The following is a 27,912-nucleotide window of genomic DNA, read 5'->3' as shown; positions in this document are numbered from 1 at the left end:
GGCCTCTGGGGATTCAGCTATTGCCTTTCCAGAGCCTATAAGACTCAGTGAATGGAAAGTTAAGTCCATTATTGAGGTCTTGTCTCCTACTGTGCCACACAGTGTTGCAACACTTTGAAATATGGCATAGGTATTTAGGTTACAGAGAGAGACACTACTGTGGCTTTATAAACAGACCTAGGGATCTGCCGGCACCACCTTTCCATGCATACCCTTAGTTTTAAGCACAAATAAATACTCATTTGCAAATCTCACCTTCCAAACAGGCTACATCATGCCAGGGGCTGTGATGTAAATGAACGATGTGCACAGTTCCAGAGATTTTGGATGAAGAGCTCACCCGAACGTGCCATATTTTCCTGCAGACGTCACAGGGTCTTGCAAGTCATACTCTGCTGCAGAACTCTGACTCTCCCAAGCACACCCTTGTAACTTAATGGGGCTCTGATGAGAGTAAAAACTATTTGCGTGTTTGCAAGACTGGGCCTGTAGAAGATAAAAGTTTATTTGAGGCTAAGAGGAAAAGAGTCACATTGCATTGGATTTTTAAGCTCTTTGGGATAGAAGGACAGAAAGTGAAATCCTGGCTCCACTGAGGTCAATGGGAGTTGCTGTTGACTTCAGAGGGGACAGGATTTGACCCATAGTCTTCACAGCTGGATATAAAACATCTAATTGGCGCTCTACAAATAATAAATAGTAGAACAGATGAGAGAGCTCCACATTGTCACAAGGTGACTTGGCCCTTTAAGGGCCAAGGGCCAAGCCCCAACTGTGGTAATCAACTGCATCCCAGCTGAGGCTATGGAGTTAGGGGTCAGGTGATAGCCTGAAGAGCACCTTATAAAGACCAGCAAGAGCTCAGCTGAGCTGCAGAATTGCAGGGAAGAGGTAGGTTCTTGTAGTAGCTGCTGGGTCAGAGCAAAGACCTGGCAGGGCTAAGAGAGGTGGAGGAAAAGCCTCTGGGAAATGTAGCCCGTGCTGGCAGAGGAATGCCTTCATTTTGGTATTATGCCTAAATTTTCTGTTTAACTAACAACTTGTGCCCTGAGTGAAGGGCCTGGAACATTGTGGCATTGACCTTCCTGAGGGAGCCCATCAGTTTATGCATGCAATGATATTTTCTTGCTTCCTCCTCTGTTTTACATGTTTTACTGTGAGGCCAGGTCTTTGGGATCTGTCACAAGCAATGAGGTAAAAATTCAAATAAAAGAAACTGTTTCACAAAACATATCAGAGTTTGATTGTGGAAATAAACATTTTAACTATGCAAGAGAAAACTACCTGCCCAGTAAGAAAGGCTTAATTATTCCAGAGACAAGGTGGGTGAGGTAATATCTTTTACTGGACTCACTTCCTTTGGTGAGAGAGGCAAGCGCTTGAGCTACACAGAGCTTTTCTTCGGGACCCAAAGACAACCTGTGTAAGCTCAAAAGCTTGTCTCTCTCACCAACAGAAGTTGGTCCAATAAAAGATATTACCTCACCCACCTTGTCTCTCTAATATCTTGGGACCAACACGACTACAACAATGACTGCATTCATTAGTTATCCCAGTCGTGCACCTACGCAGATATAGCTCACTGCAAAGTGTGCCTATGACTTTAACTATCACATCTTTTCAATAAAAAATTCCCAAGCAAACAAGCAAATTGGGAAAACTCAGGGCTTGATCCCGGCAAATGTTAAATGTGTGAGTAACTTTATGCACCTGAATAGTCCCATTGAATTTGGTGAAACTACTTGGGTGTCTACATCTACTCATGTGGTTAAGGTGTTTGCAGGATCAGGGCCTAAGAAATTGAAACGCCTCTTCCCAACGATCCATTTTTCTGAACTGTATCTGTTCCCCAGATGCCTGTGTGTATGTGCTGCTTTTCTGTTTATAATCAAATGGCCTTGGCAGGAAGACGGTATGTTTAAACTCAGAGTTGGCAGAAAAAGGAGGCTAATAATTACAATGAAGTATTGCAAAAGAAAAAGTGCAATATCTAAGCCCTGTTGGTAGAGATGATTACATCCTAAACTGCATAATCTGCACATTTACACAGTTTCTCCAGCTTAAGCTACAGGTGATTTATACTCTCTTTTGCCTGGGTTATCGTTTACCTTTTGTTGCAAAGGTGAATATATGATTTCATCATTCCACTGTGACTTTTCAGAAAATGACATGGAAAACTCGGGTAACAAAAGAAGGGTTGTGATTTGCTGCAGCTTGATACATTTTAATATTTTCTATGCTAGTATCAATGATAGCAATTATGTTTATTAAATGTATTATTGCAGTGCTGTTGTAGCTCTGTCGGTCCAGGGTATGAGAGAGATAAGGTGGGTGAATAATATTTTTGATTGGACCAACTTCTGTTGTTGAAAGAGACGAGCTTTCAAGCTCCACAGACCTGAAGAACTTTGTGGAGATTGAAAGCTTGTCTTTTCCACGGTCCCAGAAGAGATATTACCTCAGCTACCTTGTCTCTATTAAGTACGTTGCTAGGGCAGAATTCAGATCCTACTCTAAGGCACATAGCCACATAGCTCAGAGTGAAGTGATTGAAAGCGAGAGGTAGAAACCCAAAGGTCTGATTTTTTTCCATCAGGATACACAGAGCTGTCACTCTGAAATCCGTGAGAGGTCTGTGGTTCATGAACTGGCCCTAGCTCAGCCTCCATCAGTCAGGTTGGAGGGAAAGGAACCAGATCACTTACATGCTCCCTAGGAGCATAGATGCTGGAACTAGAGGTGCAGCGGGTGCTGCCACTCCCCCTGGCTTGAAATGGTTTCCATTATATACAGGTTTACAGTTTGGTTCAGTGGCGCTCAGCATTGTTCCAGCCCCCCTGCCTAGGAGAGGAAGTATGGTCCAGTTGTTATGGGGCTCAGCTGGGATTTGGAAGACCTGCATTCAATTCCCTGCTCTGCTACAGACTTCCTTGGTGACCTTAGACTGTCTTCCTCACCTCACCGTCTGTAAAATGAGAATAGCAGCACTTCCCTCCCTTATAAGAGTGTTGTGAGGATAAATCCAGTCAAGACTGTGAGGCACTCAGATAGTCTGGCGACGGGGGAGCCATATAAGTAGTAGAGGGGGCTTGATTTCCCCCTGCCCATGCAGAAGCTTGTTGTCCTGCTATTGCTTGGGCCCCTGCAAATTATAATAGTCCCACTAAGTGTATATTGTGTGCTGGACGCACTAGTCAGATAAGAAGTCATATCCGGGGAGGAAGAGTTTACAAAGAGCTCTGTTTTCAGAAAGTGTTGTTTAAAGTGTGAAATGGCTCCCTGAAGAGAACCAGGGATGCGAACAGCATGAAATCAAACTCCTCTCCGGCTCATCCCTGCACTCTATTTATTTTGGAGTATCTCCGATACTGTATGCACGTGTGTGTGTGTGTTTGTATATGTGTATATAAAATCAGAACTGTTATGTTCCTCCAGCATTATCCATCACCGCTAACCCCACGTTTCATGTCGTCATACTCCAGAGTATTTCCAAGCAGTATTTGGCCCGTAGAAAGTTTGAATTGGCTGCCTTCAATAAGCTTGAGGGTTCTGAAGATAATACTCGATGAAAGATTCTGACTGCCCTTGTGGGCAAGGAGGGGCAGGCTGAGAGAAATATGTGCTTGCAGTATTTTGCCGAAGAATCATCCAAAAGGGAGTGTACTGTTTTTGTCCCTCTTGGAGGTTCCTTTCAAGTTCAGTAATGCTCTGTCTAGCTAGATAGTAAAGGTAGAACTGAACCCAGATAGATGGATAAAATAAATCAGATTAGATAAAATAAGATGTGATGAATACATTAATTTATTTTGCAACTTTAGGGCTAGATTCTATTATGTTTACTCGAGATGAACAGTCCCAGTAGCTTCCAGGGAACTACTTGTGGAGGAAGGTGCTACTTGTTATGGCAATAACAACCTGGCCATTGCTGTCCCTTCCTGGAAGTTCTTGAGCTCCCGCAGTTCCCACTGCAAGCACACCTCATTGGAGCAGGCCCTGAGTTCTTGAGAAAGTTGTCAGACTTCCCATACTGACTTCTGAAGTCTTGGATGTATCCACAAAACCAGCTTCTACCCACTGCCCTACCAATGGGCTTCATACCTCAACCCTCGAGGACAGTTCAGCTCCTAGGGCTCATTTGGTCCTTGACCTTTGCACTGAGATTGTCCACAGTGATGCCAGCTAGCGTCGCTTGTGATGCGGATACCTCTCCATTCATAACCAGACTAAAGGCTAGCTTTCTCACAAAGAGCGGTCAGGTTATAACAACTTTCAGATACGGTAGACGTATGCCAGATTGAGCCAGTTACCCAGCAATGAAAAGCTCAGTCCGTTTAGCTAGTCTTCATCCAGTCCTTTGTGATACTCAGCACCTCATGAAACCATTCTCTATTCCAGTCCTTTTTTATTGGACAGAGGCCTTACTCATGTTCCTTTTCTAAATAGCTTCCACCTGCAGTATTCATTAATATTTAAAAAGTGTTTTGAGATCCTCCAGATGGAAGGACTTATATAAGTACAAAGTAGTCTTTTTCTTCTTGTTTATTTCATTATTATTTTTATTATTATTATTTTATTTTATTGTATGATTGGTTGAGGGTTGTCCTGCAAGACAATTGCCCATACTTACAAAGATATATGGTCCCCATTATGTAGCTGAATGCTTCAGAGTCTTTAATGTATTTATCCTCACAACACCCTTGTGAGATAGGGACATATTGTTATCCCCATTTTACTGATGGAGAAATTGAGGCACAGAGAGAGTAAATGACTTGTCCAAGGTCACACAGGAACTCGGTGGCAGAGCAGGGAAAGAACTGGCTAACACGCAACAGGATTATGTCCAAACTGACAAATTGTTTTTACAAACGATAACAATTGTATTTAGTTGGGTGTGGTTTCATGAATATGTTTACGAGCAGAAACTGATTGAGGCAGAAACAGATCATAAGCCATTGGAAGCCTTGAAAACAATGGTCAAAACACCACCTGATCTTCAGAAAATGATCCCCAAACTGTGAAAGTATCGCTTATCTATGAAATCCAGGCCCCTTACAGAGTCGCGTATAGCAGATGAAAAGAAAAGGAGGACTTGTGGCACCTTAGAGACTAACAAATTTATTTGAGCATAAGCTTTCGTGAGCTACAGCTGTGCATTCTAGAGCACCTTTAAAATAGTAAAAGCAAGAGATTATAGAAGTAAATACATTCCCAAGTAGTGGTGCTGCCCTTGTTTCTAAAATAAAATTGGACAAGCTCAAGTGGGAAACATAAACTGTTCCTGTCCAGTTTATTAAAACTTTCATTCAAGGAGCACAGTTTTCCACTAGCCCTGCAGACAAACGGTATAATGGTCTCAGCTGGTACCTTGTTAAGCAACTGTTCTTTCACTGACAATATTCATACGTGGGGCATAGTGTTCCTGAAATTTATGAATGACTTTGTTTACCAGTTTGTAGGCCCCTTTGTGCTCCCGCTGGGAAGGTACTGCAGATGTCAATGTTTCTGGACTTGTCAGATTTATCAGTGTGGCGGATTGCATCCTCTCCAGTTTCTCTGCAATGTCACTTGGCTTCCAAGAAACTTTGGGGGCACTGTAACCGTCTCTTGCATTTTTTTTTTTTTTTTTTTTTTTGCCAAGGTCCCTGCTAGTCTGAAGGTTTCAGGTGGTAATGAATGTGTGAAATCACCCAGGAGCCCAGCCTTTACTTCCTGGTTTCAGCCCCACGACTTGGGCCAGGTTTACAATAAGGATTTACCTCTGTCCTCTGGCATGGTATCCTTGACTCCTGTGACTGTTGTTATAATAGCCCTTCTGGCTTGATGGGTCAGATTTACCCCACATGTAATTCCACTGAGATAACTGGATTTACAGGAGGGATGAATTTGTCCCTTTGTGCATAAATATATTATTGATGCAAGAACTGGAAATGTTTAACGCTGTGTCTTGTGGAGATTGAGCTAATCTCATACAGTCCACGTTTCTTTGCTAAGAGACTCCATGTATCTGCTTTACTGAGTGCAAACTTACATTAGTTATGATGAACAACTCCATACATTTTGGTGTGGCAGGAAAATCTCTAGTGCAAACAGAATTCAGGCAGGCTGGAGTTCTTTTGGAAACTGCCACGTGTTTGGAGGATAAAATGTTCATGCTAAAACTTTAGAAATCCTATATAGTAAAAGAAAAAACTGGTGTTTTTACCCAGATCTGTATTTGTACTAGAAAGCAGCCACACACCAACAAAATAAAATGGAAACAACATTGGGTGTGCTAGCAGAGACAGGATTATAGGTGGCCTTTTAACCACCACGTTGTCTAATCCTGCTTAGATTGAGTCTACATTACACAGTGGTCAAAATGCCAGTGTCCTTCGGCACTTTGTTACACTAATGCTCCCATCAATGCTATCAGTACTGGTCTAAACCAGTGGTAACAACAGTGGGAAGTCAGAGACAAAAAACCCTAGAATAGATGATACCATAATTTCAATAGATGAACAATCATGCTTTACACTGACCACCTCTGGTCACCTTTATAAATGATCAAAGGGTTGGAAAACGTGCCTTATAGCGATAGACTGAAGAAGCTCAATTTATTTAGCTTAACAAACAGAAGGTTAAGAGGTGACTTGATCACAATTTGTAAGTACCTATATGGGGAACAGAAATCTGATAATAGAGGCTTATTCTATCTAGCAGACAAAGATATAACAACATACAATGGCTAGAAGTTGAAACTAGATAAATTCAAACTGGAAAAAAGATGCAAATTTTTCACAGTCAGTGTGATTAACCATGGGAGCAACTTGCCAAAGGTTTTGGTGGATTCTCCATCACTGGTATGTTTTAAATCAAGATTGGATCTTTTCCCTAAAAGACCTGCTCTAATTCAAACAGGAACGATTTCAGAGGAGTTCTATGGCAGGTGTTATACAGGAGGCCAGATTAGACGATCACCGTGGTTCCTTGTGGCCTTAGAATCTTTGAGTCCATGAGTTATAAAAGCGAGAGGTGTTACAGTTAAAGATGGCTGTTTTAGAGCAAAGAATCTGTAAAAAGATCTTGTTTTTCTGTTTCAGGATTGCAGGGGACACAGCCCTCAGCAAAAATATCCATGAGTCCGTCAGTGCTCAGATCCGAAAGAACTTTGCAAAAAGCAAATGGAGAGTAAGTGCAACATTCTCAGGGGGTTACACTCCAAGCCAGTAACACTTACCTGTTTTCTAAAGGATGTGCTACCTTCGTGTACACTGAATTGTGTTACAGTCTTTTAAAGGGATGATGCAACATCTTATTTGTGGCTCAGAATTGTAGATAGAATAGTGCTACTTACATCACTAAGCTACAGCTGCTGTACAGGGGATTGAACCAGGAACCTCCAGACCCAAAACATGTGAGTTGCTATAGCTTGAGCTAAAGAGTCAAGGCCCTGTAGCTGCTGCTAGAACAGATTCCTGTCTTCTGCAGGTTGGACACAGAGGGGCCCGTGAGAGAGAGCAGCGTTTACATAAGCGCTTCTCACTGGCAGTAAGAGTTACAGGATCAAGCCTTGAGAACGGGTTTTATTTTTTATTTTATTTTCTCTGTATCTAGCTTACGAAAGAGTAACTCCTTAAAGTTATTATTTTAAAATAGATATCTGACAATTCTGAAAGAAAAGAATAAATTCACAACCAAGTGTTTCTGTGGGTTTGTTTTTTTCTCTCTCTCTCTCTCTCTTTCCAGCAAGCATTTAATGCCACAGCAGTTGTGAGACATATGAGAAAGTTACATCTTGGCAGTAGCTTGGACAGTTCAAATGCAAGCGTGGCAAGCACCCTCAGCCTGGCCAATCCGCTTCCCGATGGAACAACCAGGAAGGATTGTAAGTACGTGACAGCATAGCAACGCTGCTGCCAGCTCCTAGCAGGGTATCGATGATCAATCAGCAGTCACCCTCTGTTGTTCTCTCCTGCAATGTGTGACAGCTTTGACAGCAACCTGGATCAAAGCTCGTATCACTCTGCTTTCCTCCCATCAGCTCTGTGTGAGCCCAACAAATTTGACCCTACGGTATTTTCACTTTCCCCATTGGGGGGGGGGGGGGGGGAATTTTCTGATTGGCTGTAATATTTACACCTTGGCTGAGACATCAGAATCAGTGGGGAAAATCGGCTCTGATGTCAGTGGACACAAATCGCTTTTATTTTAGTAGCAGTCATACCCTCTTACAACAAGACCAGATTTGGCCCAGTGTCTTGATTGTTCTACATCATGACTGGTATTTCAAAGCTGCCTAAGGGATTGAACACCTGCCCTATATATTTTTCTGAATGTCAGGGAAGGGTGAGGTGGCAGCAACAGGGATCATTTGGGAGAGTGCAGGGTTTCCTTCACAATTAAGTTCATTTTATACCTACCCTTTGAACATTGATTTACTCTTCCCTGCTCTCTATCTTTTGAGGTTTTTACATCACAAAAAGCCAATTAAAATGGGGGATATAAATTTAGCCATTAGATCAGGTCCTCTTATATGGAGATTTAATATGTGCGACTGAATAGGCATGCTAATGGCTTATTAAACTGCAAGTTACTGCTCAGTTTCAGTGGTGGTTTAATTGGATCTTTCTACAGCAACATGCCACAGTGTTTGATTCATTGTACTATTGTACTATGGTGTGTATGGAACTGTATGTTTAGTCCTTAATCACCCTACTCTTTGGGACAGATTTTGGCTGACCCTGCTTTCTCCCCTTCCCACCCCTGTCCACCACCCTGCACCCCTTTTCAAAGTCCTGCCATACTCTGTTCCTGAATGCAAGGAAGTACATAGGGACTCAGTTAAAAGACGTGACAGCCCCCGTTCTGGCATGCGCACCCTCCAGCACCTTGGAAGCACTCCGGCTGCATCAGCCAGAATGCCTGCAAGGACTACAACGGCTGCCAAGCCCCTCTGCTTCCTCCCACCCAACTCAAGCAATGTCAGCCAAAATAGAGCTCTTTCCATTTGCATTTCAGGCACCATAGAGATTCATACAGATAATCTTCATCAGTGGAAATATATCCCACTAAAACCTTTTTGCCTGGAACACGCCACTCTAGCCAAGTTCCACATGCTCCAGCAGCTTACAGGAAAGCACTCCTTTTCTCCCAGGTGGTCTTCTTAAATCACCCAACTGTCACCCACATATGAATAATATGATGCCTCTTATCACTTCTAGTGTGGAGCTAAAACATTCTCACCATGGTAGACTGCAGCAGAGAGCCTGTTGCATGAAGATCTGAGGTTTCATTTTGAATCTGAGTACAGTACACAAATGTGGGACCTAAATTAGACCCAGAGAATCTGATTGCTGATTTCACTGTTAACTGTAGATAATGGAAGATTAAACTGTCACTGCTTCTGATCTCAAATGGGTTTTGATTATTATAATGAGGAAATCACTGTTTACAATGGTGGTGAAGGGGAGGATGAGACCAAGAACAGAATTCACTTACAGCTGTTACAAATGCTAAGATAGCCCAGTACAATATCTGGCAGTGGAATGTTGCAAGAATGATGGATTAAGCAGCCAAGGACATTAAGAGTGGACCAGACGTGCTGAGCTGTTTATGTTTGTATGTCACCTGGAATTTAAGGCAGAAAAGAACTGCAAGATTCCTTAGCATCCCAAACTGAACACAATGAGAGATCTTACTAGTGAATACACAATAAATTAAAGAGAAAAGTTAGAGGGAATGCAGCAAGTAGTGGTAGAACCCCATAGGGTTCTGCAAATACAACTCATGAAAATAAGGGAAAGTTTATACATCCAATACAATCTGCAGATCAACTGGGTCCTGGGAAAAAGGAATATCTCTGAAGAGCTCTTTCCTGCCTCCTTCTTTCTCATTAGTTTTATTTGGGAAGAATTTCTTACATGGGAAAAATACTGCACAGCTGCAGATAGATGTACAAGTAGGTCAAGTGACTTGCCTGTGGTCCCACACAAAGTGACTAAAGAAAATCCAGGTTCTTCCTGCTTCACAGATATGGGGCTTCATTCCCCTTTCACTTTCCCTCATGTGAATCAGGAATAACTCCACTCAAGTGAATGGCTTTTACTCTATATAAGAAGAGGAGAAGCCGAGCTATTCACTGCAACCAACCTTTAGTTCATTGCCAGCCAGTGTAACACGTTAGTCTCTCTTCAACCCACTGACCAGTCTTGTTTCAAACAGTGCCTCCAAAGTGCCTCTCAAGTAGTGCCTCCAAAGTCAGCTCTCTGTTGGGATTCAGGGGAAAGCCATGCTAGCTGTACAGGTTCTGTCATGCTATTCAGGCTGTGCATTGTAATCCGCATGTTTCCCCCGACACAAGAGGGAATCCCCAGAGATCCAGAAAGTGTGGCCATCACTTTCATCTTCTAATTTTTCAAACTTAATTTTATTTTAGAAAACGTCTGATAGAGGGGGAGCGGAAGAATAGAAATAGGGCACAGAGTTATACAGATTCAGCCCTTCAGCATCAAGAGATGCTTATTAACAATTATATAACAATGAAGCAAATTATGCGGCTCCGTTATTGGAATGCATCTTATTATTCAGATGGCAGTGCTCGAAGTAACAAGCAGCTGTGACTGAATGGCGAGCTACGTAAATCAATTGCTGTCAGTGCTAAGATTTTTAATACTGATTAATACCATTAATAGTAAATGTTATGCTGTCACAAAATATATTGGCCCTCTGCACGTTGGTATTTGTACTGTAATAGTTTCAACACTGATGAAGAGCAGCCGGGGCTACAATAGTCTGAGATTAGATTTTCCAGGGTGCATTCTAATTCTCTCCTGCTTGTGTGAGAAAATGAGGCTAACTCAGAAGTGATGCATTAGGGCAGTATAAATTACATGTCGGTAAAGGAGGCATGAGTCTAAATAAGTAAATCAGGCCCTGCCCAGGATATGGGCCAGACTCTCAGCCCTGTCTGGCTGCTTTATGCTGCTCAAGTGTCGGGGGAAACACGCGGATTACAGTGCACAGCCAGAATAGCAGGTCTCTACCTTGACGGAAAAGGGGATGTGGCTGGGATATCTTTACATCCAAGCGATCCCCAGATGCTGGAATGTCCTTTTGGCCAGGGGCACCTGGGGAAAAGTTGTAGCGGGCTTCAGGCTGTTTATACTGGGGGTCAGTCTCAGGATGGAAGGAATGTAAATGTGACTGTAAACCATGTCAGTTGACCCACCCTCTCGTCCTTGAGCAGATGAGAGAATCTGACCCTAATGCTCTTAATTGTGATTTTTAATCTGGTTAGGGCACAGTCACCTTAGCTCAGAAGTGGGCAAACTACAGCCCGCGAGCCACATCCGGCCCGCGGGACCTGCCCGGCCCTTGAGCTCTTGGCTGGGGAAGTTAGCCCTTGGCCCCTCCCCTGCTGTCCCCCCTGCCCCGCAGCGCTGCCACCACACGGGCAGCTTGGCTGGCTCCGGCCAGGCGGTGCGGCTTCCAGTCCTGCCATTCTGAGCAGCATGGTAAGGGGGCAGGGAGCAGAGGGGTAGGATAAGGGGCAGGAGGTTTTGAGAGGGAGGCACTCAGAGGACAGGGGGCAGTTGGATGGGGCGGAGGTTCGGGGGAGGTGGTCAGGGGTCGGGGAACAGCGGGGGTTGGATAGGCGTGGGAGTCCTGGGGGGCCTGTCAGGGCAGGGATATGGATGGGGTCAAGGCAGTCAGGGGACAGGGAGCAGGGGGGGTTCAATAGGGGATGGAGTCCCGGGGGGGGCAGTTAGGGGCGGGGGTTCCCGGGAGGGGACGGTGAGGGGACAAGGAGCGGGGGGGTTGGATGGGTCGGAGCTTCTGAGGGGGGCAGTCACGGGGCGGGAAGTTGGGAGGGGGCGGATAGGGGGCGGGGGGCCAGGCTGTTTGGGGAGGCACAGCCTTCCCTACCCAGCCCTCCATACAGTTTCGCACCCCAGTGTGGCCCTCAGGCCAAAAAGTTTGCCCACCCCTGCCTTAGCTGCTACCCGTTCAGCAGCCGTTCTAACACCACAGCTTGTTTGTGCCTCTGTATTCCCGGCTGCCTAACTATGGTTGCACTGGTGCCAACAGGGAAAATCTGGGCAGGTATCCCAGTGCCTTAGCAGAGGATAGAGTATCAGTGGACATGCACAGAGAGTAACGTCAGCAGCATGTGGTGCAATGCACTCCAGGAGTTCCTGCCACCCAGAAAACAGGATGGGAAGAGAGGACTGGCTAAACCAATTACACAGACATACTTAGGGCATCCTGTTTGCACTGCAAAAATCCTGTGTGCTGAACCAGCACCAGGAATACTGCTGTGTGCAGCAGCCCAGGACTCTGGCGGCGGGAACGCATTTAGTTACCGTCGTCACTAACAGTTTCACCATGTGATGTGCCGTCTCAAACCATGTATAGAGCCAACCCTGGCCGTTTCTGGGTACAAAATCTGTTTGAAGTTGAAGTGCATATTAGAGTCAGTCAGAAAATAGGGGGTTGGGTTTGTGGAAATTTTTGACAAAATTTGTTGTTGTTCTTTGTTTTCATTGTAATTTTCTGTAGCGTTTTCTGACTTTTGGTTGAAATATCAAAAACGAAAATATTTCGGTTTTCAGGCAAAATATTTTGGCTTTCGACTGAAACATTTTGGGGGTTGGGTGTTCATTTTTTTGGACCAAATATTGAGGTTTTTGTGGAAAGAAGACACTTTTCACACACAAAATTTAGCCAAAAAACCAATTTTCAATCAAAAAAACAGTTTCGGCAGAACAATTTTGACCATCCCTGGTGCAGATGTCTGTGTAAGTCTGGGGGATTAGTACAATTCTGGAGGGCTTTTTAAAATGAGAAAACTCTTTATTATAAAAGATGCAATGAGTCTCCAATCAAAAAATATAGCACCATTCTAACTAAATGGGTACCGTAATTGGGCATATTCTCTTCATGATCCATGCATGAAACGCCTATTGATACTGGTGGGAGAAACTGCACATGGAACAGCGGGGAGAATATGCCCCAATGAATCCATAGCTGCTACTTCATCGCTGCAGGAAAAATGGGAAAACCATGCTCGGTTGTCCTTCCAGTGGCTATTTCCTCCCTGCTTTATAGAATGACCCAGGTCATTTCTGGCTCAGCAAATCAGAGTTCGAACAGTTTGCTCATCGGTTTTTCTGGCTTTCCTTTTAGGTATGTCCCCATCTTCTCTCTGTAGTTTTGTTTCTTCTGCTTCTTCGGGTATTTCTGCAGTAGGAGGAGAACGGAGACCCAGGCCAACCACAGTAACAACAGTGCACACGGGGAGCAAGTGATCAGCGGAGGAGGATGGAGACGGGGAAGCCATCGGGTTGAGCGTACCTAGTCCGAGTGATTTCATCCTGCATTGTGCACTCGGCGAAGGACTAGAAGAGAGAAGATTTTTTATGGCCATATTTTATACTGCAATTCTGAAATGTTTCATTTAGCACAAACTGCAATGACTCCAGGGGGAACGGATTTAACAGTCTCTGGTGCTGTATATATGAGTCTAGCAATGTTCTAACTAACAGACGCGTGATCTTTTTCCTGGTGATTTACTCTCTTCTCAGTGTAGGTAACAGTCTATGTTGTATTTTTTTTCCATTAACTAAAAAGGTCTCGGCTGGATTATTTAAATAGAGATAATTTTTGAGAAATAGACTTTTTTTTTTCTTTTAGCAAGTACTTCCAGTTGCATCCCTCCTTCCAGTTTGCTGAGGGATAGGTTACTTCTGTAGGTAGAGATTTGCATTGACCTTACAAAACAGGAGGGTTTCAAAGGCATGCATGCCATTTTTAATTCCTAAAATTGGATTGTAAACCTGTCCAGATCTAGGGGTGCCGTTACACTGAAACAATCTGCTTTCCGTCTCTTCCTCCTTCTTGGAAACAATGGTTCAAGCCCTTAGTTCAGCAAGCATGTGAAAAATGATATAATGCCTCATCCTGCAGCTCTTATTCCTTTGCTAAACCCCTTGTGGTCCATCAGGGAGGCCACATAACTAGGAGTCAGGAGAGCCTGGGTTCTATACCCATCTCTGCCACTGACTCACCGCTTGAGCTTTGGGCAAGTCACTGCCCAAAGTCAAAAATTTCAAATGTGGCTTCTGATTTTGAGTACCTCCAGTTTGGGGCCTGCTAATTGAGAGCTGGTGAGCACTGCAACCCACTGACTTCAGCTGAAGTTATTGGTGGCTCAGCACCAGGCCTCAGGTGCCCCAAGCTGGGCACCAAAAATCAGAAAGCATTTTTGAAAGTTTTGGTCTTTAAAAAAAAAACAATGCCGTGCCTCAGTTTCCCCATCTGTAAAGTGGAGATAATGATATGCACTGCAATGTGGACGCAGCCAGCCTTTCACTGTGGCCTATAAGCTACCTGTACCCCATACACCATCACAAGCATAGAAAAGGCCAAAAACAGGGGCACTGTCACTGCTTTATCATAAATGTTTTAAATATCCTGGAACAGAAGAGAAGGCAGTGTTCAGAGCTCACCACACTTATGAACCTTGTGAGATGGGTCCAGATCTCTACGAGTCATTCCCAGCTTTGATTTTTCTTCTGGGAGGAGAAAAGGTAGAAGGAGAGTTCATGGGAATCAGGCACATTTAAGCTATTACTAGCTCCCTATACCCCAAATACGTCCATATCCGCAGGGAGGCAGGAATGATTTTTCCTTAAACTATTCTGTTGCCACATCCATGTCAGCTATTGTCTGTAAAGAATTAGATGAACCAGTCACAGACACATCTGAACGTATACGGCCGTAGTGAACATGCTACGAAAAGTCATGACATTTACTTTTCATTGAGATTTCAAAGATGTACGGTGAAATCCTGCCCCTATTGAAGTCAGTGGGAGTTTGGCCATTAACTTCAGAGAAGCCAGGATTTCAAGAAAACCAGGTGGCACAGAGTGCTAGCTCTTTACAGTGATGTCATTGCACTAGCCACTCATAAAGATATTACATATAATAGATCTCAGTTGAGTCCGTACTAATCTGTGCACCATTTTCAGTCTGGTGATTTGGAGTATAATTTAACCAGTTTCCTCCAGAAATTCCCAACAACCCCATATCATATTGGGCCTAGCACAGACATTCAAACGATAATGATTTAATGTGAACTCCATAAAACACTAGTGTGCATCTGACTTTCCACTGTGGATATCTGACCCTCCAATATATCACCTTGTAAAACCTCATAGATACGTCCAGTCTCTGACATAATGGGCCAGATCCCCAGCTAATGTAAAGTGGAGTCATTCCATTGAAGTCAATTGAACTACTCTGATTTTCACCAGCTGCGGTTTTGGACCAGCATGTGATAGTGACATATCAGAGCACTGATATGCATGCTCAGTTTTTAATAGAGTAATTGCTCTTCAAAGAGGTTATTTGGCTCCGTTCTCAAAGCAAAATCAAAAATCCACAGCCATTAATTTCTAAGAAACACGTTAAAATGCCTGATCCTGGTCCCATTGAAGTCAGTGGTAAATTTCCTGTTGGTTTCAGTGGTGCAGAATCCTGCCCCAGATTTGGTAGACAGGAACAGCAGTCAGTGCTGTGGGACCTTGTCGAGCTGAGCCCCTCTTATCCAAAATCCTACATTATCTAAAACTGGAGTGGGCCCCTGGACATACAGTGTTTTTCATTTAGGGCCTTATTCATATTCATACTAAAGGTCTCTTTACATCTCCCTGGCAGTGTAAAGGGGGATTAAAGTGGCTGTTAATGCAATTTATGCCCACTCTAAGACCCATTTGTGCTGCCAGACTGGTGCAAAGGGACCTTAATTTAAGTCATAATAAGGCCCTAAAAGCCTTAAGTTATCTCAAAACTTCATCTTCCAAATAAATTCTGATCTCAGTTGCACCTGTGTAAATATATGAAGGAACTCGATTTTGAGTCAGTGGAGTTACACCACATTTACACTGGTTTAACCCAGAATTTGGCCGATGGCGCTTTCCTGTATATGCTGCTGCATATAAAATGAAGCTCAAGCGGCCCCTATTTGCATTCTTTTCTAACATCATACTGAAGTTTCTGATTTTGATTTAATTGCTTATAACAATAATCAGAATATGGCATGGTCCAAATTTGTCTTGCAAAAATAAAATGTTTTGCTTCTGCAAAATAAAGAGGAGTGACATACGTAAAGGCGAGTCCATTGCAAGAGTACACTCCCTCAATTGATTTTTGGTCAATTTTCTGCCACTGTCCAGTATGTCTACAATACTGCCATGCTGTATGCTAATAGTATCACATTTAGCTGTGGCTTTACAATAGTTTCGATTTCATTCTAGACTGAAAATTAGATTTGTCTTAATGTTGCTGGTATTCCACAAGAATTGGATCATTTTATTATTGCTCTATTCGGACTAGAACCTTAAGAAAAGGAACAGAAGAAGTTAAAAGTAAAATGTTTCTTTCTGCCAGAAGTTGAGGAGATGGAAAGCTTTTGTTTCTCAAGAACTGTGGCTGGGGATCTGACAGGTATTTGTGGGGAGCAGAGAGCGGAGATTTTTACTGTGCAGGTGGGAGTGAGGTATGATAAGAAAGCACGGCTGGTTATTTTCCAAGGGGCCATCTCATCAAACCATTAGTGGTTCACTCACTGCATGTGATCTCTATCTCGGAGACTTGCCCATGAGTTATGCTTCTCTGAGTTATGCGTCTCTTAGCTTTATTTGTTTAAGTGGCTCCACTGTGATTTGTTAACTTTTTTTTTCCCCTGGACTCCCTCCTTCTAGTCTTTGCTTGCAGCCTCGATTGTTGAATTGTTACCTCCAGAGTCACAGTTCTCATCTGTGACACCAACACCAATGTTCTTGTCAGGAAAACATAAAACTAACCCAGCTAACGCCAGTAGCCTGCAGGAGACTGGTGACTGTAGGCTGCCAGGGAACTTTCTGAGACTGAATGTCAGTTCTGCAGTGTCAGTACCACACACTGCTGATTTTGCATTTGACCTTTTATTCCTAAAGCAGCCTAGATTTCCCACTGGATCACCTCCGGAAAGACAAACTGGATATTGGCCCTGCAGCACAGCTAGTGAGGAGGCAGATGAATGGGAAAATACTGACTGGGACGAAATGAAACTCACCCTCCCCGATTACGCTTTAGTTATTTCTGGGCAGGTAATGTCTCTTCTGCATTGGCCACTATCATGCAGGTGCCATCAAACTCGTCGGTTCAGAAAAGCTTTATTATTTCACCTTCTTCTAGTTTGTCTGTTAGTATAGTGGACTTAAATTTAAAAAAAAAACAATAGTAGACACTGATTCGCTGCTGCTAAGGATTAAATGCTAATGTAATGTGTATTCTGTGGGGAACATGATTTTTAGGTTGTTCTGAAAACAGAAATTAAATGGGAACTTTAACATTGACACCAGCTTGAAAAAAAAGGACGTATACCCTCTGATCCATGTATTTCCTGGGTTTGCTTTGCTATTGTTGACAACAGTTGTATCTATAACAAGTTTCTCTCCTTCACAGCCCTGGTTTATTTTCCCCCTTTTCTGCCTGATCCTTCTTTGACAGCAGAATCCCATGTTTATGACATCACAGTTAGTTGCCATGATGGTCATTGTAATGTCACAAGTGAATAATTAGGAGACAAATCTGGACATCACCACGAGAAGGGCCATACAAGTACCTTGATAGAAAAAATCTTGGCACTCGAGGGCAGGGGCTTGCCCTGGGAATCTCAGCGCTGGGGTGAAACTCATGGCGAAAGGAGTTTTACCCTTGCAAATTGACAGCGTGCCATTGGATCAGTTTCATCATTGCTATGCCAGCCACAGACCATGTGACTGGTGTATTCCTCCTCCATAGAAGAGAGTTGTAGATGCGTTTTCATGGTTACAGACCAATGGCTTCGCCTGACTTCTCCCCTAACCCACCCAGGCCTACCAAAGCCTTTGTAAACTATGGTGCAGGGTTGTGTGATGCAGAAGGGGTATCGTATACTGCAGAATCACACCCTTCCCACTGAATCGGGGCCCTCCATGCCTGCAGGGAGGGTGTGGGGGTGTGTGGATGGAAGGTATCCTGTACTGCAGGCTCAAGCAGGAAGAGCAGATAAGCCATGAGGAAACAAGCCCCTGGTCGAGCCCAAATAGCTTTAGTCATTAGCAAGCAGTGAGAACATTCTGAACAGAAGTGAATGTGGAGGTGGATCTGTATTTATCAGATTCAGTGAAACCTGTGCTAAATTTTCCACCCCCACTAACCAACAACTTCTTGTCTTGAGCAGAGTTGGGCAAATACTGCAAAACATTGGGTTGAATTTACAAACAGAATTTAGACTTCTGTGTTTGTTCTCTGCAGATATTCCAGGGAACCAATTTACTGGCTAGACTGTTTGCAGAGAGAGACCCTGGAACCCCCAGTTCAGCAAGGTACAGAAACACATGCCTAGCTTTAAACATTTTTGACTCCCATTTGACTTTAAAGGGATTCATCACATGCTTAAAGTTAGGCATATGCATAAGCGCCTTCTGAATCAGGGCTTCAAAGTGTTGTTTCTGCAGATATATCAGTTCAATGGCACTATCTGTGAACTTCACGTTGCGCACATGCTTAAGTACCTTGCTGAATCGGGCCTAAATAAATACCAGAGAATATTCATGGGAAGGGAATTTTGCATTCATTATCATGACCATTTGAACCAGAAACCTGATTCTAAGAATTATGCTCACCCACTCAAAGAACAGAAACCTATCATGTGACTTGTGTGTCTAATCAAAACAGGATCAAAATCAAATGCACCAGAATGCTCACTAATACAAAGTAGTATCCAGCCAGTAATTTCAAGTAACAGATATAGGAGGGAATTGCAATCTGCTCTTGGACATTTGGTAAAAAAAAAATTCATTTGGTAAATTATTCAACAGAAGATTATTCACCCAGCAGTAGTTTTATGTGATCCCTGAAACTTATCCCAAATTTCCAGCTATATCAGTAATATCTTACCCTTAGATTCATGTCTGCTAGACAATTTCTTTAGTGTGTGTGCAATATCCCCTTGGTGTGATTACTTATTTTATACAGATTTCACGGATATTTAAAAGTTTGCCCCAAGACATAAATTCCTATTCTGGCTTCACTTAAGATTGTATCCATATAAACTACATTTGTAATTAAGTGTATGAGCTTCTTAATATCAGATGCTATTTTTCAGGACCCCACCTAACAAAACAGCTGATCAGTGCATTGATCTTTGGTTTCTATTAGCGAATAGCACGGTCAGATTCACGGTGCCTACATTTTTCCATGATAGAGAGGGAAAACAGGGCGTGTGTGCTCTGAGTGTCGTGAAAATCACTGCTAAACTCACAATGACATGAAAATATCCAATTAATGCATGATACTGCACGGCATGTATTAAATTGTACTATTTCTACATTTCCCAAGCATTTGCTGTAAACACATTCTGGACCCAGTCCCCTGGGGTTTCTTTTAAGTTTGGTTTTGAAATGACTATATGTATATCTGTGTAACCCGAAATCCATTGTTATCTAGCGCTAACTGCAAAAGCTGATGTTTTGTGAACAAAACACTGCAAAGCCTGAGAATGTATTTTGTCCTTTTACTAAATGCTGTGCAGTTTTTAAGGGAAGATCACTATCTAAAGGGACTTCATTCTATGCACCCGTCAGTTACACCTGTCTTGGTGCAGGGAAATCAAACTGTTGTGGTTTTTTTTTTCACATATGCTTAAAAAAATTATCTACAACTAAAATCCCTTGTACTAGATCTACTGCACAGTGAGGGCTGCGAAGCAAACATGTTAGTTATATCTATGTCTCTGTGCTTTAAGATAACAGGAAAACTTAGACTGGAACGTAGGCTCAGTCGATTCATATTTTCCCCCTTTTCCTGAGAAGCGCTTGGAATTTGGCTTTTGCAGGTCAGTTGCAGAATGCTCTGTTGGTGTGGACCGAGCCAGTTGCTGACTATCTTAAAGTCGTGTTGTTCCCAAAGCATCAAGTGTCAGAACTTTTTTTTTTTAGTTGCATTTAACCCATTGCGCTCCATGCGTTCAAGCCTGTATTTATCAACAAAAGACTTCAACCCTATTTTCTGTACTACCTGGAAATGATTCTCGTCTTCTCTTCTGCTGATCGGTCTCTGCAAATCATTTGACTCATGATTTCCTTTTTTGAGGCTGGACAAGAGAGAGGAGGTCACACACAGCTCTCAGTAACGGTGCTGGAACCCCACTCAACTAATCAGCTGAGAGTGTAATTTGCCTGATTGCTCAGTGTTTGCTGTTTATATTACAGAAGAGTCGGACATTACTGAAAGCTCAGAATCCACAAAGGGAGCCAGCTGAGAGCTATGAAATTGCTTGCCCATAGGAAGATGGGTTCTCTCATTTCTTCACAATCAATTTCCCTGGAAGCAGCATGCCTGGCAGGGGAATTTCAGCAAAAGTAAGGCCAGGGTGATGTAGGGAGTGAGTTTAAAACCTTCTAGCTATTTTGAGAGTCCCAGGTGGGACTTTCTCCTACCCTTACAGCCTTGCACAGGGGCTGACTAGAATCCCACTGGAAAACATAATCCCTCCCTCCTCAATGCTTTTGGTGTTAGCATCACAAGGATGAAGCAGGAGTTGCTCTTCCTGCTGGCTGAAAGGGTACAGGGAGGGGTGAAGGGGAACGGTTATGCTATGGCCCTGCCCTCCGCATTAGCCCACAAAGCAGTGGGCAGTGTGCTGGGCCTTCTGCAAAGTCTCAATTCAGCAAAGAACTCCAAGCACATCAGTCTCCCTGAAGTCAACAGAATTTGTGTGCCCTAAAGGTAAGCATGTGCTTATGCGCTTTGTGGAATCAGGGCCCAAGGGAGACAGAGGTGCTGCTGTGCTGTGCACACAGAGGAAGTCCTCAGTCAGAATCCCTCCCCCATCACCCTCTACACCCACCAAGCACAGCCTGGGGTCACAACGGCTGAATCTTGCCCTAGGTGAGAAAGCCAGGTCAGTATTTACCACCCCTTTATTCATACCCAGCTTCTGCAGCCCTGACATCCCACTTACTTGAGTAGAACATTGAACCAGTCATCATAATGGTCCCTTCTGACCTTAATATCTATGAATTAGCTCAGAGTGAGTTACTAGGTGACTCGTGTTTCTGCTCATCCAGGCCAGTGACGTTTCTGAGTCTTTGCTTCTGGGTGGGAAGCAGCATTTCTGCATTTTATTTATTTTTAACATTTGGCTTGGGACAAAAAAAGACCCAGCCTGCCCAGAGGGAAATTTGGGAAGGATTCCCGAAATAGCACTCGACTGCAAAACATCTCTTGGTTTATTTTTACAAAGATGCGAGCATGTTTTATCAACAAAAAGAAAAAAAGCTTACAATTTTAATCCAGGAATGTCAGTGTGCCTAATATTACAGGTCTTGTGATTGATACAATTTCATAACAACATCCTTGTCCAAATGAAGGGAAATAGTGTATTTACTCCATGCATGTACTAAGGCATTGCAAAAAGTTTAACCTGCGTAATGGGTTTGCGAATCTGCAAATTGTTAATGGGGCTACGTCGCAAATGATTCTCTGCCTTGACAATCATGTATACATATCGAGATTTCTATCATAATGATAAGTGAAAGGGATGATTAATTGTTTTCCTCCAATAAATCCAATTAAATCATTATGAGCTGAAGTGTCTTACTACTTTCAGGTACACGAATCCTTCTGCATGTGTGGGAGAGGAAGAAAATTATACGGCTGAGATGATTATAACATGTAGCTCTTATCCTCAGTAGATCTCATAGGAGGTCAGCACCATTATTCCCATTTTACAGATAGGAAACCTGAGGGGTGAAGTGACTTGACCAAGGATACCCAGCAGGCAAGTACCAGAGCTGGGACTAGAACATGGGTTGCTTGAGTAGCATGCCAGTGCTCTATCCACTAGGCTACCCTGTCTCCTGTTATTGCAGTAGTTACAAAATTTTAATGAGTAAGAGATGTAATTTTGGGAACAAATATTTAAAAAAAAATCATGCTCTTTCCTCAGCCTCATCTTAAAGTAAACTATGATGATTATAGGGGGTGTGACAAAGTTCCTCCTCTATCTTGGTGGGTCCTGTGCTTATTGGCAGATTTTGCTCACCTCAGAGATTCACAGTAGCCCTCAGTTTGGCCACTTTTGTGGCTCAAATCTGCCATTCACTCAGATAACCTCGTCACTGGCCAGCATGGGGAAAAGGAAGGAGAACAATCCCCGCAGTCTCTGCTGGTCCACCTAGTGGGTCAGGGGACAGGCCAGGGACCTTCCCCTCTGGTGGGACCCACAGTCCAGGTCAGCTCCTCCTGTATCCAATAGGAGAATGGGGGGAACCCAGGCCCACCCTCTACTCCAGGTTCCAGCCCAGAGCCCTGTGGATCACAGCTGTCTATAGTGTTTTGTGTAACACCTGTGCGACAGCTACAACTCCATGGGCTACTTCCCCCTGGCCTCCTCCCAACACCTCCTGTATCCTCACCACAGGACCTTCCTCCTGATGCCAGATAGCATTTGTACTCCTCAGTCCTCCAGCGGCACACCTTCTCACTCTCAGCTCCTTGCGTGCACTTCACTAACTAGAGTGAGAGCCTTTTTAAACCAGGTCTCCTGATTAGCCTTAATTAATTCTAGCAGCTTCCCAATTGGCTACAGGTGTCCTAATTAGCCTGCCTGCCTGCCTTAATTAGTTCTAGAAAGTTCCTGAGTGTTCTGGAATAGTCCCTGTTATTTTACCCAGGGAAAAGGGACCTGCTTAACCTGGAACTAATGTATCTACCTTCAGCCACTCTTTTGTAGCCATCCGACCTGACCATGTCACAGGGGCTAAAGCCTTAGTTAGTGTAAATCACCAATGCTCCAATGACTTCAGTGAACTTGTCCTGATTTACACCAGTGAAGGATCTAGTCCAATGCTTAATGTCACCTTTCTCTGCTACATGGAACAGGTATTAATTATTAGGATCACTCAGTCATGCAAATCAATGATTCCATCATTCTAAGTATTTAGCTCCCTCAAGTCCCACTGAATTCAAACAGACCTACAAGCAATGAAAAAACCAATTATTATCTATTCCATCTCCAGGTCAATATGGGATATGATGCCCAAAGAGAGGATATATTATTAATTAAATGCTCTCGAAACATCATTGTTTTATTTGCTATTGAAACAACACCACCAGTGTGCTAGGTAGTGAAAGAGAGAACAAATAAGAATTCAAGATCACTGCCCCAAAAAGTCGTCATTCTGAATAAACCAGGTCCAATAAAGGATGGGGAGATGAGCAACAGCAGAATTTCCATCAGAGCATTGCAGGATCTAAGGCCTTTGCTGCAGAATGTAGGGCCAGCTCTCCAGTGCCTGGTGTGTAATGCACAAACTACAGTGATTTACAAAGTGATTTACCCCTTTGGGATTTCCATACCAGTCAGTTCTGTGTGCCTATGTTTTCAGCTCTGCCCCTTGTCAATGAGGCATGCTGTATTCGGTCACTTCTGAAGCTGTCCTGAATAGCTCACTGTGGGGACCAGTGCAGCATTGTTTAAAAAGATCTGTGTTGTCATTTGAAACAATTATATAATGCAAAGGACTGTGGCACTGCAAAAATGTATTTGTTTAAAGGACTTGTACATTTATCTCCTACGTATCGCTGTGAAAGTTTGCCCCTCAAATAGCTCCTGAAGCCGCTTTGTGAAACAATGACCTCTGACAGAATGTCACATTAGAAGATGTTAGATAGACGCCCCCAGGTGCCTCTCGTGAGATCAGTGGAGATGAACTTTTGAACCATTATAGTAATATCAGAAAGTGGTTCTGTGGTACATCTTGTCCCTTTGAAAATGTGATTATTTCCGCATTGTACCAATGAACAGTCTTCTTCAGCAGGGGGCTGGGAAGGCTATGCAGACAATGGGCTCAGCCCATGGGGACTTCTTGTGTCACTCGACAGAGACCCCTCCAGGCAAGCAAAGAACATCAAAAACTATCCCACCCAGTGCTTCCTAAAGAGAGCAGTGACTGCATGTGAAGAGCTTGGAACGTGCTGGTGGGTTGGAGAAAGCGACAGGTAAACAAAGGAAACGGCTCCTAAGGACATCCAGGAAGCAGAGGATGTTGCTAGTTGGATCATACTGGTAGGGCGGAAGATTAAGAACCAGAAGTTCTGAGTTATGTTCCTGACTCTGTGTCCTCAGTTTAGTCAAGACACAATTTTGTGTCTTGGTGTGAGGAGCTCACAGAGATACAAGTGGTTTCACCACAGATAAGTGCTCTGTTACTGGCAGCTGAGGCAAAATCTCTCTCTACAGGACTTTAACCACCTTTCATCACCTTAGGATGGATCCTCAGCTGGCGTATATCAGCCCCCATGACTTCAATGGAACGGGGCTGATTTACCCCAGCTGAGGATCTGGCCCTTGAGTTCTGTGTAAAATTCCAGGAAGCTGTATCAGCCTTACGCCAGCTTCTTGGCTGTAAGATGGCTGGCTGCTTTGTAGACTCAACAATTGCCTCGTGTGCACGGAGCAGTGGCTAGTCCCCTGTGAAACAGGAAGGGAAGATCAGCGCAGAACAATTGAAGGCCTTTCACTACACGGCAGGATTGCGTACATCTTGTCGGTGTTTACTTGACCTCGCTGCCTTCACCTCGCGGTCGCGGGCTCAGCACCACATTCTTTGCCTGCCTTTTCTTTTGTAAAATAAAACAGTGCAATGAAAGAAAAGGGACAGGACAGAGACAAGGTTATTGAAAATATTGCTACTGTAGCCCTGCCAAGAAACACAGCCACATCCACTCCTAAGGGGAAGGCCATTGGTCTTATCTGAAAAGGCTTGGGGAGCATTGTGCGCAGAGAAACTATGGCATAGAGAGTACCTTGCACGCCTTACTCTTATTCTGTATAGTGAGTTGCTTTCCAACTAACTTCACTCTGTCCTATGTGGAGCCTGGCCTCGCGAGTCCTGCTCAGACACTGCTGCTGTGGTTTGAGATTAGTGGGAGTTTTGCCTGAGTGAGGGCTTCAGGATTGCAGGCACAGAGAGGGGAATGAGAGCAATGGAAGGGCTGAGCTAAAGGGTGAGCACCCCAGGCCTGGCCGCTGCCGCTGCCAGGCAGCTTCCTGAATTGGAGTCGCACCTTTTACTATGGACTTAAACTTTACTCAATGCCCAGGCTCAGCTCTGGCTTCAAGGCCGTCTCTCTGGGGCCCCATCCTCATTCCTTCCATCCCCTAAATGGAGAGTACTACAGCCACGCCAGGGCTGATGATATTGAGGATTTTGGGCCCAATCCCACTAATGCCAATAGAAAACTCCCACTGCCTGCAATGGGAGCAGGGTTGTGCCCTTAGCTTTCAGGAGAGTGCCTTTTGGTGAGCCTCGTCTGTTAGGAAAGTGAGACTCGGGCTGATTCAGTGACCAACTTGGTCTCCTTTTTTTAAAAAAGGATGTTCCTTTTCATAGGGGCCCTGATGGTCCCTCCCCACTTTTTTCCTGGAGGCTCTGTCCATTGATGGGAGGAACCGTCTATGTTATCAGCATGGGTTAGATGAGACTCCCAGAAGACAGAACCCCTCCGAGTCCCCCCCTCAGCAGCCTCAGTGCGGCAATGGTGAGGGAACATGTGGGGAAGGAGCGTTTGTGCCATCTCTCTAGGCGCTCTGGTAGTTGCAGCTATTAGAAATAAAGGGGGAACGGAAGAGGCAGAGGAGTGGGGCGGGGGTGGTGGGAAGGGTGCCCTTCCCTCCCTGAAGAGCAAAGAAGAAGAGTGCTCTTGGAGATAAGGCACTGGTCTCAACCCATCTGCATTCAAATCCTGCCTCTGCCAAAGACTCCTTGAGTGAATCACTTAGGCCCAGATCCGCACAGGTATTTAGACACCTAACTCCCACTGAGATCAAGGGGAGCTAGGCACCTTAATACATTTTGAGGATCTGGGCTTTACTCTCTCTGTGCCTCATTTCCCCATTTGTAAAATCGGGAGAATAACTCTTCCTTTTCTCCCGCTGTTGGTTTGTTTAGATTGTAAGATTGGCTGGGGGTGGGGGGAACTGTCTCTTCCCGTGCGTATGTACAGTACCTCGCACAATGGAGCCTCAGTCTCAGCGGGGCCTCTGGGCGCTCCTGCAGTAGAAATCATACAGAATTGCTGAGATCTGTGAGGGGGAGCATTTTGGTTGGTGCGCTTTGTAGTCAGCTGAGTACTTCCAGACCGTTTAGCGCGTCGGGTTTTTGAATGACATTGCTGTATGTTCCTGATTCTCTGGCTTGTTTACTAAACCTGAATTCCCAATTACCCAATTTCATTTTTCATCCTTTAGCTCTTGTTTTTAGAACTGCAGCATCTGGCCCTGTGGTGGTTAGCTGATGGTCTGTTTACAACCTTCATAAAGGGCTTCATTTAGGAAGCAGTAACAGGACTAAGGGGTCCATTTGTTAGGCCAACCCCTGGGCTGTGTGGTTCCCTTGGCAATGAACGTGCTCTGCGATACTATTGGCTGTATTTTGCTAGAATATAAGAACCACATGGCTTTGCTTTGCATCACAGTCTAGTTATGGCTAAAAACAAATACAAAATTACAAACAAATGTTTACTTCTGTAGGAGATCATCTGGACTGGGACCCTCCATTCCTGAGAGCCATATATCAGTTTTATATGATAACACCCTCAGCAAGTTCGCAGATGACACTAAGATTGGGGGAGAGGTAGATATGCTGGAGGGTAGGGATAGGGTCCAGAGTGACCGAGACAAATTGGAGGATTGGGCCAAAAGAAATCTGATGAAGTTCAACAAGGACAAGTGCAGAGTCCTGCACATAGGACGGAAGAATCCCATGCATTACTACAGGCTGGGGACCAACTGGATAAGCGGCAGTTCTGCAGAAAAGGACCTGGGGATTACAGTGGACAAGAAGCTGGATATGGGTCAACAGTGTGCGCTTGTTGCCAAGAAGGCTAACGACATATTGGGCTGCATTAGTAGGAACATTGCCAGCAGATCTAGGGAAGTGATTATTCCCCTCTATTCAGCACTGATGAAACCACATCTGGAGTAATGTGTCCAGTTTTGGGGCCCCACTACAGAAAGGATGTGGACAAATTGGAGAGAGTCCAGTGGAGGGCAACGAAAATGATTAGGGGGTTGGGGCACATGACTTATGAGGAGCGGCTGAGGGAACTGGGCTTATTTAGTCTGCAGAAGAGAAGAGTGAGGGGGGATTTGATAGCAGCCTTCAACTACCTGAAGCGGGGTTCCAAAGAGGATGGAGCTCAGCTGTTCTCAGTGGTGGCAGATGACAGAACAAGGAGCAATGGTCTCAAGTTGCAGTGGGGGAGGTCTAGGTTGGATATTAGGAAAACCTTTATCACTAGGAGGGTGGTGAAAACTGGAATGGGTTACCTAGGGAGTTGGTGGAATCTCCATCCTTAGAGGTTTTTAAAGCCTGGCTTGACAAAGCCCTGGCTGGGATGATTTAGTTGGGGTTGGTCCTGCTTTGAGCTGAGGGGTGGACTAGATGACCTCCTGCAGTCTCTTCGAACCCTAATCTTCTATGATTCTATTGAGAGTCAGCACTTACCCACAGAGGTATCTGACGTATCGCTGTTATATCCTATGCTAATGATAGGGATAACTCAGATACCATCATGGACAACTGTTAACAGCAATTGCTGGATAATGGATATACTTCCAGATCAGCACACAGGGAGATACGTGGGACTGCCACCATCTTGGCTGACTTACTGGGCATCGAACCCAGGACCTCCACAGTGAAAAGCATGAGCTACAACAGTTTGATCTGAGGGTTACACTCCCCAGCTAGCTTCTATAGGTGGGTGTTGCAACAGACTCATAGCCTGTGTGGCTTAGGCACAGAGCTGGACAGGTAACATACACTGACTAGGGGGTTA

General features: G+C 44.2%; 1 protein-coding gene across 2 annotated transcripts in view; it reads left to right on the top strand.

The window, feature by feature from the left end:
* The window catches only part of CAMK1D (calcium/calmodulin dependent protein kinase ID), a 367,151-nt gene extending 345,499 nt beyond the window's left edge, over positions 1-21,652 (top strand). Inside the window, exons 9-11 of one of the 2 annotated variants that reach the window (XM_007056552.4) lie at positions 7,080-7,167; positions 7,726-7,864; positions 13,165-21,652. In XM_007056552.4, the coding sequence (XP_007056614.1) occupies positions 7,080-7,167; positions 7,726-7,864; positions 13,165-13,286 (349 nt within the window). In that variant the 3' untranslated portion in view covers positions 13,287-21,652. Of the gene's footprint in view, positions 1-7,079; positions 7,168-7,725; positions 7,869-13,164 lie in introns of both variants that reach the window. The other variant, XM_037889306.2, reaches the window with a different exon arrangement.
* The last annotated feature ends 6,260 nt before the right edge of the window (positions 21,653-27,912 follow it).

Source organism: Chelonia mydas, chromosome 1 (genome assembly GCF_015237465.2).
Source record: "Chelonia mydas isolate rCheMyd1 chromosome 1, rCheMyd1.pri.v2, whole genome shotgun sequence".
Lineage (NCBI taxonomy): Eukaryota > Metazoa > Chordata > Testudines > Cheloniidae > Chelonia > Chelonia mydas.
The sequence above is the reverse complement of the archived record's forward strand: the minus strand, read 5'-3'. Positions and strand labels throughout refer to the sequence as shown.